General features: G+C 43.4%; 2 protein-coding genes across 2 annotated transcripts in view; one reads left to right on the forward strand and one right to left on the reverse strand.

Annotated features, from left to right (window-relative positions):
• Window positions 1-12583, forward strand: part of otub1b (OTU deubiquitinase, ubiquitin aldehyde binding 1b) — a 191379-nt gene that overhangs the window by 93136 nt on the left and 85660 nt on the right. The gene's annotated exons all lie outside the window — the stretch shown is intronic.
• Window positions 1-12583, reverse strand: part of LOC306980278 (RAS guanyl-releasing protein 2-like) — a 41952-nt gene that overhangs the window by 19421 nt on the left and 9948 nt on the right. The window contains exons 2-7 of the mRNA XM_079579611.1: window positions 4741-4852; window positions 4293-4395; window positions 4114-4170; window positions 2305-2436; window positions 1914-2064; window positions 1412-1585 (exon numbers count right to left, since the gene is read on the reverse strand). Coding sequence (XP_079435737.1) covers window positions 1412-1585; window positions 1914-2064; window positions 2305-2436; window positions 4114-4170; window positions 4293-4395; window positions 4741-4810 — 687 coding nt within the window. The 5' untranslated portion in view covers window positions 4811-4852. The remainder of the gene's footprint in view (window positions 1-1411; window positions 1586-1913; window positions 2065-2304; window positions 2437-4113; window positions 4171-4292; window positions 4396-4740; window positions 4853-12583) is intronic.

The raw sequence follows: 12583 nt of genomic DNA on the forward strand, positions 1-12583 counted from the left end.
ACCCACATTGTCCACTTTTGTCACTATATGTGGCGGGAATGAACAGAAAGAGTTTCTCGCTTGCAGGTGCATTGCAATAATCCATGTTTATTCATTTTAATAGCTTTTCATATCTTCAGGCAAATAATAAAGCATTTGGTACGAAGGCATGGGAGCGCCTTGGCTCTGCTGGAGCCCTCTCAGAGAGTGGCCCACTGTGGAGCCGTGACAGAAGGTGAGGGCACAAGCTGAGACTGATCAATAAATCATTAACAAGTTTCTTCTGTGCATGAATATAAGCATCAATGTGAGCTGCACTGACACTGTTTTACATAAATCCCGACTTATCAGGGCTGAAATCATACAACAGCTTTGCCCTTGGGAGTGGTTTGGGAGAGAACAATTTTGATCTCTTCATCTTTGATGAAATAACTTTGACTTTATCATTTAAAGTAAAGAGTGTGCATGGAATATTAGTGGGATGGGACCTTCAATGTAGCAAGTAACGGCATCCCTGGGCAGCAGGGGGGTATGATGAAAACAAAATACAAGCTACCATTTTAGCTAATGGCATGCTAACAAATCAATGGTGCCACGATAAAAGCAGAATTACTCAAACCTGTGTGAATAAACTGAAATACTCTACTCCACGTCTGTTTGGTGATGTGGAAACAGCGTTATAACATGGTTAAAATGTCCCCTATAAAATATCGTAAGACAATCATGGAGTGACTTTTATTTCCAATTCTAATTGCAGCTTAAAATTGCCAGTGTGCCTAATCCTTAGAGACAGGTAAGTCAACTCCAGTCAGTCAAAGTCAGTCGATGTGCAAATTGAAACATACAGGGAATGACAACAAGTCAAAGCATGTAGTACTCGTTTGCAATGAAAATGCCAAACTACAACTACCCACGCGTTTTGCCTAAAGGCCTAAAGGCACATGCAGATCAGCATCTTCAAATGAATCTCAGGAACTACATCTGCAGTATTTCAGCACATGCAGTCTAGTCTAGTCTAGTTAGTAGCCATGTGGAAATGCTACACTAGTTCAACTGTTAGGCGGTCTTGAGATTTTCGAAAGGCGTCCACAAATAAAATTGTTATTCCTGCTGTTTCAGTTTTTCAGGGTAAAGCATCTGGCAACTATTTTGGTCAGTCCAGAAGTGTTCCTGAAACTACTCATTTATAATTTAAGCCCTACCTTGCTCTCTCCCATTTGCACGTAATAATAAATAAATGTCTGACTCTCTTCTTTACCGTGACCTTTTCAGCATTTTCATTCTAATCTCCAAATCCCTCCACTGCGCGCCTGAGCACCAGGCTGGCAGTGCCCCACAGATAAAGACACTGATGAAGTAAAGCAGTAGAAGGACATTAGGAGGAGTCGTAGTTTGTCTCACTTATGCTGCTCCACAGACCGTGCAAACCCACCTGCGCCACGCGGATGAAGTGGCTGATGACCAGAGCTCGCTGCTGGGCCGTGGGCTTGCTGAGCACCATGAGCTGGATCCACTGGGACACGCTGTTGAAGAGGGTGATGAAGCGCTCCAGGATGGGGTTGTCCACCGTGCAGCCGTGCATCACGAAACTGTGGTAGTCCTGGAACTAAGAGAGAAGAGATCGGGTCTCATTATGTGTAAAACTGGCAAACCCTCGCGGTCACTTTTGATAAGGTCTTACGGTAATGATAATCAACAAGGACAACTGAAATATTCTATTGTATCTCATTTCAACTGGGGACAACTTTTAACAATTTGTTTCCAGGAGAAAAGCCAGTACATCTGCCCACTCCTATCACCATATGCACAAATGATCTACAAAGTTGGCGTGATCATAGCTTTCCCAAAATAACACTCGCGCATTTGCCATCGACAAACTACTACCACCGGTAAAAGCAGATATCCGACGGCATTTCGGATGAAGAAGTACTGACCAGGATTTTGCAGAAGGACTTGTACTCTAAGAAGGTTAAATGCTCGGCCAGTTCGCTCGAGTCCAGGTGGTCGAACAGCAGAGACATCTTCCGTTTCTTGGACACAGACGGCACACGCTGGGTCACCTGTCGCTTCCACTTGTAGGACGGTCTGCCAGAATCCAACACAGTAGAAAATCAAGCAAATGAAGGGAGCATCTTTTTGTACAAGTGAAAGTACTGAAGTATTGGAGCCTTTGTCGCAGTAAAATAAATATCCTCCAAAACGCATACTGTATATGGCAACTTTTCATTTTCACAAGTCCTGCAGCAGATATAAAGGTCTGTAGTCTGTAGTTTTATGGCACAGGTAGGCCTCCGTACATGCGCAGTAACAGTGGTTTCCACTTACACGCTCTCGATGTCGATGAGTTTGCTGTGGCTCTCGTCTCCCTCCGTGCTCAGCAGCTCCTTGAACTCTTTCATCTGCTCTGCCAGCTCTGGGCTCAGATTGAACTCTGCAGGGAACTCCGAGATCCAATACCTGCCCGGAGGAACAAACAGGAGGGACAGGGCGACAAAAGGGGACGGATGGACAGTGGGGAACAGACAGGGGCAGGACGTCAGACCAGTCTGGGTGGAATTGGCGACTGCCATTTTCCCATATCTAAATTATATTAGGCTTATTGAGACACAGATACCGCTAACGTCCACAGCGGCTAACGCTCTCATTAAGGAGGCTCTTCCCCGCCTAAAAACATAACTATTAGAGAAAATTCCTGTTAGGGATCAGAACTCTGGTGAAATGAGTCCAGTAGCTGTAATCTGTAGCTGAAGTACAATCTTGTTTTTACGCGTTTTAAGTAGCCATGTGCTTCTGGTGTGGGCTTAGCTTCAGGCCTTCAAAACAATACAATAGAGCTGGAAAGGTCTTTGGATTCCAATAAGGCTGAACTATCACACTGAGTTATAATACTGTATTAATCTACTCCTGCTGTGGTTTGAAAAACGTGGAATATTTAAAACATTTAATAGTCTTTGAGCCACAGGCGTATGTTTGCGTCAATGTTTCAGGATGGCCAAGTTGTGCCCACCAACTTCATGTGGGGATCTTCACATTGTGCATTGTGACTTTACCCAGTTGTACTTAGAGGGACTATATAAGAGTTTAAAAATGTTAAAATTAAGTATTTTCCACCCCCTACATGTTCCAGCCATGTCCTAATGTGTAGAATGAGCTCAGACCTGTTCACCACAACTGCACTGTCACTCAAAAAGGTGTTACTTCGGGTCCGAAGTGCCGTCATGCACGAGCTTAAAGGAATAGGCCACCGTTTTTACATACTAAAATATGTTCTTACCTCACTTTAGTCGAGTTAATATATCCCCGTCTGGTCTTTGTCCGTGCGCTCTGTCACACAAGCGGAGCACATACGCAGCCTCTCCCACATGTCACATAGCTCCGAAAAAGCTCACGATAGAAGCTACCAAGCTCTTCCACGTGTTCCCTATTTAAATAAAGTTACGTGAAGTGTTTTCATGCGAAGTATATTTACACAGAAATGTAACATGTCGATTTTATAAGCAAATAAAAAGGGGGACTATATTGTGAGGCGTAATGATACGAGGAGTAAAACGTCCGCGCAGTAACTCCTAAAGACTTCCCCCGCTCACTTCCGTCAATAACCTTTAGGAGTTACTGCGCGGACGTTTTGCTCCTCGTATCATTACGCCTCACAATATAGTCCCCCTTTTTATTTGCTTATAAAATCGACATGTTACATTTCTGTGTAAATATACTTCGCATGAAAACACTTCACGTAACTTTATTTAAATAGGGAACACGTGGAAGAGCTTGGTAGCTTCTATCGTGAGCTTTTTCGGAGCTATGTGACATGTGGGAGAGGCTGCGTATGTGCTCCGTTTGCCTGACAGAGCGCACGGACAAAGACCAGACGGGGATATATTAACACGTCTAAAGTAAGGTAAGAACATATTTTAGTATGTAAAAACGGTGGCCTATTCCTTTAATATAGAAGCTGTAGTTACGCAGATGACCTGAGGTGGCAGTAGTGAGTATAAAACGATTAACTTGCATCTAGTCTCTTTAAGGCTTGGACAGAGGACAATCGGCATCCCAACAGTTTTTGTTTCATGTTGATTGGTCAAATACATAACTAGCTAAAAATCTCTGCACGCCAAGAGAAGCGCCGGGACTTACTTGAGCAGATGGACTATACTGGACCTTCGTTCAGCCGTGCAGCTCTCCTCCTGAGATCTGATCCACAAGTCAAAGCAAATATTTATCTAGCAGCTCGTAAACACGGCAAACGTCTTCACTTTTACTGGATTCCAGAGCCTCGTGTTCACACAGTTCTTCCACAACAACAAAAAGGATACTTGAGCACCAGCTTGTTAGCCAGCTCGGTGGACGGTGTGTACCAGGGGTGCATCATGATAAACATCCGCACCAGGGTCGCATCCTTCAGAGTCCCCTTTTCATCTGCAACGAGAGAGGAGTCCATCATGATTACATCCTTCTACCCAGCTCCTGCCTCCAACACCTGCTCTCCCCGTTAGCACCAATCTATTCAGTACAAGACTCCGAGGTCACGCCACCGGAATGAAGATTGGCGAGATAATAATTACTCTGTTGGAATGTCGATTATAAATTAGATGGAATTAATAGGGTACTTTCATAACGATCTGAAAAGAACCCTTTGTTCAATACTGAGGTGGAGGGCACTGAGAACAAAAACAAAACAAATTCTGTCAGAGTGCAGATGTTTTGATCTTTGTAAGTACTGGACTTTTGAAAGTGAACCCAGTAACCCAATGAGCGACTTACCAAAAGCTTGCACGCATGCTTCAATAAGCTCGTCCACCGTGGCCGACTGCTCTGACAGAATGGACTCCATCTCCGTGGCTTTTCTGAGGTTGGCTTGGTGTCCTCGATAAACCTTCTCCTGAGGTTGGCTTGGTGTGCTTGATAAACCTATGGACACAATGAATGAAAACAGTTGGGGTGAAGCAGCAACGAATGACTGTTTGGATGTTTTGAATAGTTGCGAGGTCAGTTTGCCCGACCTCGGCGGATATGGGGGAGCGAGATGCTGGTTCTGCCCCATTTAACTTGACCTGCTGTCCGTCACGGGTAAAGTTAATGGCGAAAAGCCGCTCAAAAGACCAATTAAAATGTCGATGGGGAAGGTTTCAGCCTGCTTTCCTGTCAGAACAAATACGTCAACATTCTCAGTCAAACAGATTCTGATCTATCTCTCATCAACAAACTTTTTCAATTATAAAGTGAACTCGCAGTGCTGCTGAGGCTTTGTGGGGATTTAAATGATGCAAATACATCACAATCAATCATTAGGCTAGACATTGCATTTCCATTTGTCACTTTCATGTTTACTGAAGAACTACCTGAATTCCTCAAACCATGAAAGTGGTGTAAACGCTCTCTAGCACATCCCGGTCTTTAACTCGAGGTAATCCGGAGCATGTCTCAGCCGGAGAATTTGATGAGCACAGCTTTAAGTTGTGGTTAGGCACATTTAGAACAACAGGTTATTGTCATTTTTATGCTTTAGAGTTACAGTTTTGTTGGCATAAAATGGTCCTTCATAGCGAGATATTTCCACCTCAACATATCATCGCACTTCAAATGATTCGGGTTATAGTTATAGTGACAAGCCTACGAACACTTAACATTCACAATAATAACAATACTACTGAGGGCGTCTTCACACAGGCTCTAGTCAGGTATAAAGGGGCTCTCGACCCGAGGGCGGCACTTTTGAGCCCGTGTGAATCCCACCGCAGCTCTTTAAGCCGGTCCAAACAGCCGCTCCGAGCCCGGCTGAAACAGGTGGTCTCGGAGCAGCTTCACTCGCTCTCTGAGGCGGAGCGGGTGTGGTGTGAAGGCGGCCGACCTCGATCTGACCTACTCTCACTTTCACACCTCTTTTTTGTGCAAAGAATACGCCCTGCATGAGGATGTTTGGATTACTGCTCTGACGAGGCAAAATGGATGGACTTTAAATCATCACGCTACGTCTCTCTTCTGCCCCTCGTTCCCTTCCTGCTGCAGGATCACGTTCCTCTCCATGAGCTGATTAAGTGCATTTCTCCTCGCGTCGCATATCAGCCCCACTATATTTAACCACTAGAGAGAGAAATGACCACCTCGTAACATCAGGGAATTGACAGTTCGATGCCCGTTGTCATGGGAATAAGTTCAGTAAACAGCTGATCGTTGTTACGCGTTGGCGCATGGGAACACGGACTGAACGAACTTTGATGTAAATGCAGTTGGAACTAGAGCAGACTCGACTCGACCCACAAGGCGCTCGGGCCATTAGTCCGACAACCCATGAGTCCAACGTCTCATTAGTCCGAAAATGTCCCATTGAGTAGGGGTTGAAAAATAAGATTAGGTTTAGGCAAGACTCCGCTGACCTTAAAGGAACAGGCCACCGTTTTTCCTTACTGAGATATGTTCTTACCTGAGCTTAGACGAGTTGATGCGTACCTGTCTGGTCTTTGTGCGTGCGCTCAGTTTCGCACAACGACCAAAGATGTTCCTCTCTCCTAGTATGTTCCTATAGCTCCAAACGGGGTGAAGTTAGAAGCGACCACGCTCTTCCATGGGCACGCAAGAAGACCAGACAGGTACGTATCAACTCGTCTAAGCTCAGGTAAGGACATATCTCCATCCATCCATCCATCCATCCATCCATTTTCTTCCACTTGTCCGTTGCCGGGTCGTGGGGGCGGCTGTTGGAGCTGCCCGAATCACATTGCACCAGCCCCTTACGGCTCCTTCTGTAGGTGGTGGGTCCACAGAAGGACGGCCTCACAATTTTAACCAGGCCTGTTGGTCTCTCATAAAGGGTTTCTGAACCGCTCTGTCTGACCCGTCATCTAGGACCTGTTTGCCATGGGAGACCCTACCAGGGGCACGAAGCCCCCGACAACAGAGCTCCTAGGATCATTCGGGTGCTCAAACCCCTCCACCACGTTAAGGTGGCGGTTCAGGGAGGGGAAGAACATATCTCAGTATGGACAACGGTGGCCTGTTCCTTTAAGGTAAGCATATGGTTGTATATGGCTCTCTAATCCACAACACAACTGGGTTACAGATGTCGGACTAAAGGCTCCAACATGTGCAAAAACGTCCTTAAAATAATGCACTTTTCTATCCAAATGGCTACAAAGATGAAAACAGAACCTCTTTCCAATTCTCCTGCGAAGAAGATCAGAAGGATGTGCCCAGGGTTGCTGCGTATCAGCTATCAAACCCGGCCAAAACCCGCGGACACATCGCATCCATTCCGCATCCGTATTTTCAGGTCATTTTACTTGTCCTTAAACACAATGCCGTTGCCGATGTTCGAAATACTACGGAATCCGGCGGAAGAAGTGTGGAGAGAATTGGGTGTGATGTTTTCTAATTTATTATAGGCTGACAAAGCGAAGGCCACAGCGGAGTGGTGGGCGGACGCATTCAATTACAGGCTTCGCGGGCATTCTGAGACACATTCAGAGGAAAACAAGAGTGGAACCAGCGGCACAGAGAGCGGAATCATTCACAGGGAAAGTGAGTAGAGCGAACAAACAAGTCTGAGCTGTGGCGATAACAGGCAGACGCAGTCAAAATGTGCAGCTATATAATAGGGCAAGATGGAGTATAAGTATTGGTGTCTTGCAAGCGTAACATTTCTCTTCCAATATGAGAGACTTAAAGGAACAGGCCACCGTTTTTCCAGGTACCTATCAACTTGTCTAAGCTCAGGTAAGAACATATCTCAGTAGGAAAAACGGTGGCCTGTTCCTTTAAAAGTTGTGGCTATTTCTTGCAGAATACCTTCTTTGGATTTTTTCTTAGTACAAGAATTTGCATTTTGTCTTGTGTTTTGTCTGTTCGACCACATCAATTCCTTTCACTTTTATGAGTCATTTTATGGGTCTTTCTTAAAGCCAAACAAAGGAACATTCCAGGTTAAACTCGATCAAAATAAAGCCTTTAGAAGAGGATCTAATGGAATAAAATGCCATGTTTGCTCACAGTAATAGCTAGAAAAATCTCCATGGAAACGAGCAGATGACGCTTCTGAAACACCGGTCAGTGAGGGACAAACGAAAGATGTCTGTGTGGAGTTGTTGAAGGGGAGGCGGAGGACAGTCTGGATCTATTAAGCAGAAGAAGTTTATTGCCAACAACACAGGCCTGGAGACGTTTGAACAGTCATGAGCATATTCAGAGCATTGATCATTCAGAGTTTTGCAATACTTTCCCACGTGAACAGAGTGAAACAATCTTGGGTATGAGAGTGGGACAAAGCATTGTTGCTGTGCCACAGGTGGGATGAACATACAGTACAACACGATCAGGTTTAGCAACGTTGTGACTAGACCTCAGGTGGCATAGAAGGCCAATAACTGATTCTTCAATTCTCTATCAGCCAGTTGCCACCAAAAAAGGTCACATGCTAATATAGATGGGAGCAACGTCCACGTCACATCAGTGGTGCAAAGAGGTTACCGCCCCTTTTTGCTGGATACCAGGAGCTCTCGTCCATTGAAATGAATGAGGAAAGATCGTCTGAGAACCTTTACTTTACATGTGAAAAAACCTGATCTGTTCCTTCAGAAAATTCACAGAGAAGACGGTCAACGTTTTTAAACTGAGCAGCTAAACCAACTGTGATCATGACTTGTCAGTGATATTTGCTTGTGTAACTTTTTCGCTGGTAGCTTTATAATGTCATTACAGCTTCAGCTTTTAGTCTGTCCCAATCATTAAATTAAAATCATACAGCCTACGGTGTAGTTTTGTAGCAAATGGTGCATGGTTCATTCAGCAGCTAACCTACTAACTGCTATTGCTAACGTCAATGTATGTTTTAAAAACCGAGAGAATCATCAATAAGTCTGAATATTTACAGATTAAAGATGTCACAAAAGGCATAACACGGTCACAATGTGGAGCTGTTTCCTCAATAATGAGCCTGACAGACATTATGATGAACTCGTTGATATAATTTTGTACAAAAATCATTCTCAATGGGGTAAAGATCAGGATGCAGTTGTGGCCAATCCATCTCATGCTCCCAGAACCACTCTTTCCCAACGTGAGCCTGATGAATCCTGGCTTTGTCATCTTGGAATATGCCTGTACCATCAGGGAAGAAGAAATCCATTCAAGGTCTTTCAGGATGTTCAGGTAGTCTGCTGATCTCACTCTTTGGGCACTAGTGTTGTTAAATCCATCTGGTCAGGCTGTGTATTTTTCATGGCTGTTTAGTTACTTTAATAATGTTTACTTTAAAGCCTATTTGCACTTTGTTCTGCCAAACGAAGAAGCAAACCCTCTATTTGCCATTATTTTACACCGCAGATCTTCCGGTGATCTATATAGCAGGCATAATGAGCTCTGATCGTAAATACCCCTTGCCCTTCTCAGACCAGACATTACCATAATGAGTTCTTGGAAATCTTTATTAAAAAAAAAAAAGAAGCTGCATTATTCTGCGAAATCGAGCCGTCCTCTCCAAAAAGGCCTCGACTGCATCGCACCCACACAACAGCCGCCATTATCAGCCACAAGAGCCTCGTCAATAGGCTTTTTCCGAGTAACAAAAAGACCATCTCTTGTATTCACTCGTGCTTTTTTTGCATCTACTTGGGGTACGGAACATTCTGTGCTTTTAGCCAAACGCTGTCATTTACCAGAGAGACCGGTGCCGTGGCTATTTTTGGTCGCGATTTTGTGCCAGTCTATCTCCTTCTTTCAGGACTTCTAACTAGTTTCCTCCCCGGATTGGTTTTGAGAGGGCAGAGATTTGATCCGCTGGCAGCGACGGGATTGGTCGTTGCTAGGCGACCTGTTGCATTGATTGATCAGGCAGATTAGGGGGGGTGGGATGGAGAGGGGGGGGGGGGGGGACAGACAGGATTAAGGAAGGTGCCCGGTCAATACATGTGTGGACGGCTCAAAATGTCACATCCTCCAGGCAGGCATTCAACATGGGTGTCTTTGCACTGGTTGTCATGATTTCCGGCTTCAAATCTAACATGTATTATTAAGTCCAACATCACATTTGTCTATTTGCTCTAAATGCATTATGCAAGCGTCTTGTGTTTATGCAGTATTTAGGGCTGTTAGGGGAAATTGTAGCATCAAATTGTGGCACTTAAAGTGGTAGCTTGCAAAATGAGGAGACAGTGAGCGAAATTTGAAAATAAAAAATCACGTTCTACTCTCCCTCTCCTGATTGGACCAGAAAGCCGCTCCCAGTTTGCCAAATAAGGGGAAGGAAAACAAACTTTCAAAAGTCAATGATCCAGCTCCCTCCCCCTCCCTCCTGATTGGACCACACAGGCCGGTTCACAGGAAGGCTCGTCTTATTGGTTAAAGGGAAAGCCTGGGAATTCTGAAATCATCAAAGGATTTAGACAAACTATTATTTAGTATTATTTATGTTACAACAAATTGCAAGCCCATGCAGTAGATTATATGTAATCTATTTAATTAAAACACTTACACTTTCAGACTATCACTTTAAAGTAGCACATGCAGATACCTAGTAAAAAAAAATACATATATTAAAGCCTTATATATTTGGATCTAATATGTCAGCAACACAAACCTATACATTTAAATCTAGCTCTATCCATAATTCAAAGTGTTTTATGCATAAAAGTCATTCCTATATGAAAACATTCCTCATATTTATGTCAGTAATCTAAAGCGAAGGTTTCAAAATGACACTTCTATATATATTTTTTTTCCCACTAGCAGTGTCTCATTTGAAAAACTATGGAAAGTGGAAAAAAAGCCTTAATTTCTGAGAACACAAAACAGAATTTCTGCAGTAGTTGCCTGGACCAGAATAAATCATGTTAAAAAAGGATCAAATCAATCGTCTACCAGCAAGACAGTATTCGTTTGTAAAGACTGAAATTGTGAAGTGAAGACGCACTCACTCGAATATTGATTCCAGCCTCGGTTTTAAGCAAGAAAAGAATAAAATTACTGACAATAGTACGGTGCATGTTTGGAGTCCTTTCAAACACAACATGCTCTTCTAATGTGATCCATGTGTTTGCAGCGATCGATAAAACTACAAGGACAAACTCACAGATAATTTAATCTATGTCACCATCAGCGTTCCAGTAACGACCACATTCCTAAGCACGTCCGGCTAACGCTCCATCAGTGTCCACTGCCGGGCGCTTCATTTAGCTGATGCTAATTATTGAGAATTGAGAAATCAAATGGATGAAACTAGTTATTGGAAGCGTAGTAGCAATGAGTGTTATGTTTAGCAGTAAAATCAGCTTTTTGAAACTGATGAAAATTCACAGCAGTGATTCTCAACTGGTGGGTCGGGATCCGAAAGTGGGTCGTGGAACCATGTTCAGTGGGTCGCGAGCCTTTCAGGTAACGTTCTATATCTATCAACTGAAATAGTAAAGAAACACTGTCTCAGTTGATTATAAAGGCTGTTTTGGGGTTAGTATTTTACATCAATTTGGGTCACAGCGTTAACATGTGATAAAAAACGCATGGTAATTATTAAGGCTGGGACGATCCCCTTTTGTCACGATCCGATGCGCATCACAATACTCAGGGGCCGATCCGATATCACGATTCAATAAGTAATTATGATAAATAACATGTTTATCTTAAAATGTGTAAAAAGAAAACAGTCATGTCTCCAAAGTTAAGAAACCAAAAGCCATTTGACATTTATTCAAGTGATAAGATTGTAAAAATGCATTAACAACAACAAAATGTAACAATGTGCTGCTGAGTTTATGATAAAAATGGTTCCAAACACAATTATTGAAAGGACTTATAAAGTATTGATACTTGGCATTGCAGCACAAAGTATTGCGATCAAAATCCGATCTGATATTTTATCCCAGCCCGTGTAATTATGTACAAAGAGGGATGATTATTATTACCAAGCCGATACATGTTTTTTGCTATTTTGCAATCTTTATTCTGGTTTGTTGGGGCTATGATGAATTATATGAACATAAAATGTATTTGTTGTATATTCTGTTTCCATGTAATTACCATCATTTACCATAGCTGACATGCAATTACGATTTTAGATCCATGCCATATAGAGGGTATGCACTTGTGTTTTAGTGGAGTAACATCATCTGCATACCCTTTACTGTGCTGTTAATTGGTGCCTGTATCTGTGACTATTTCAGATTCGTCCTATAGCTTCACATGTCAATACTTGTACTTGTTTTGCAATTGCCGTACAGCAGTGGTTGCACATTTCCTCATGTTTATGTTACACAATGCACCAACCATTCCGGGAATTTGTAATAAAAAACGAACAGAATTACCAGAAACTGCTAAGCTATCCCCCCGTCCCCCCCCCCAACACCAGCTTTGTTAAAGGAAATTGTCGCCATGATGGGATAGATAAAGTTCTCCACCGGGGCCAGTGACAGGTTCTATTTAAGGACGACAGGAAAACCGACATTTCCTTTCCTCTCCGGACACAGTGAATGCACCATGGCGGGGCACACTGTCTGCACAGGGAGATTAGGAATGGACACTTCACTCAGAGATGGAGAGATACTGAGTACTTATTTGATGGCGAAGATCCGCGAGCATATTGTGCTAAATGTTTTGTATTCATTATTGGCAATCAGCTTGA

The sequence above is a fragment of the Gobius niger genome (genome assembly GCF_951799975.1).
Source record: "Gobius niger genome assembly, chromosome: 21".
Taxonomy (NCBI): Eukaryota; Metazoa; Chordata; class Actinopteri; order Gobiiformes; family Gobiidae; genus Gobius; species Gobius niger.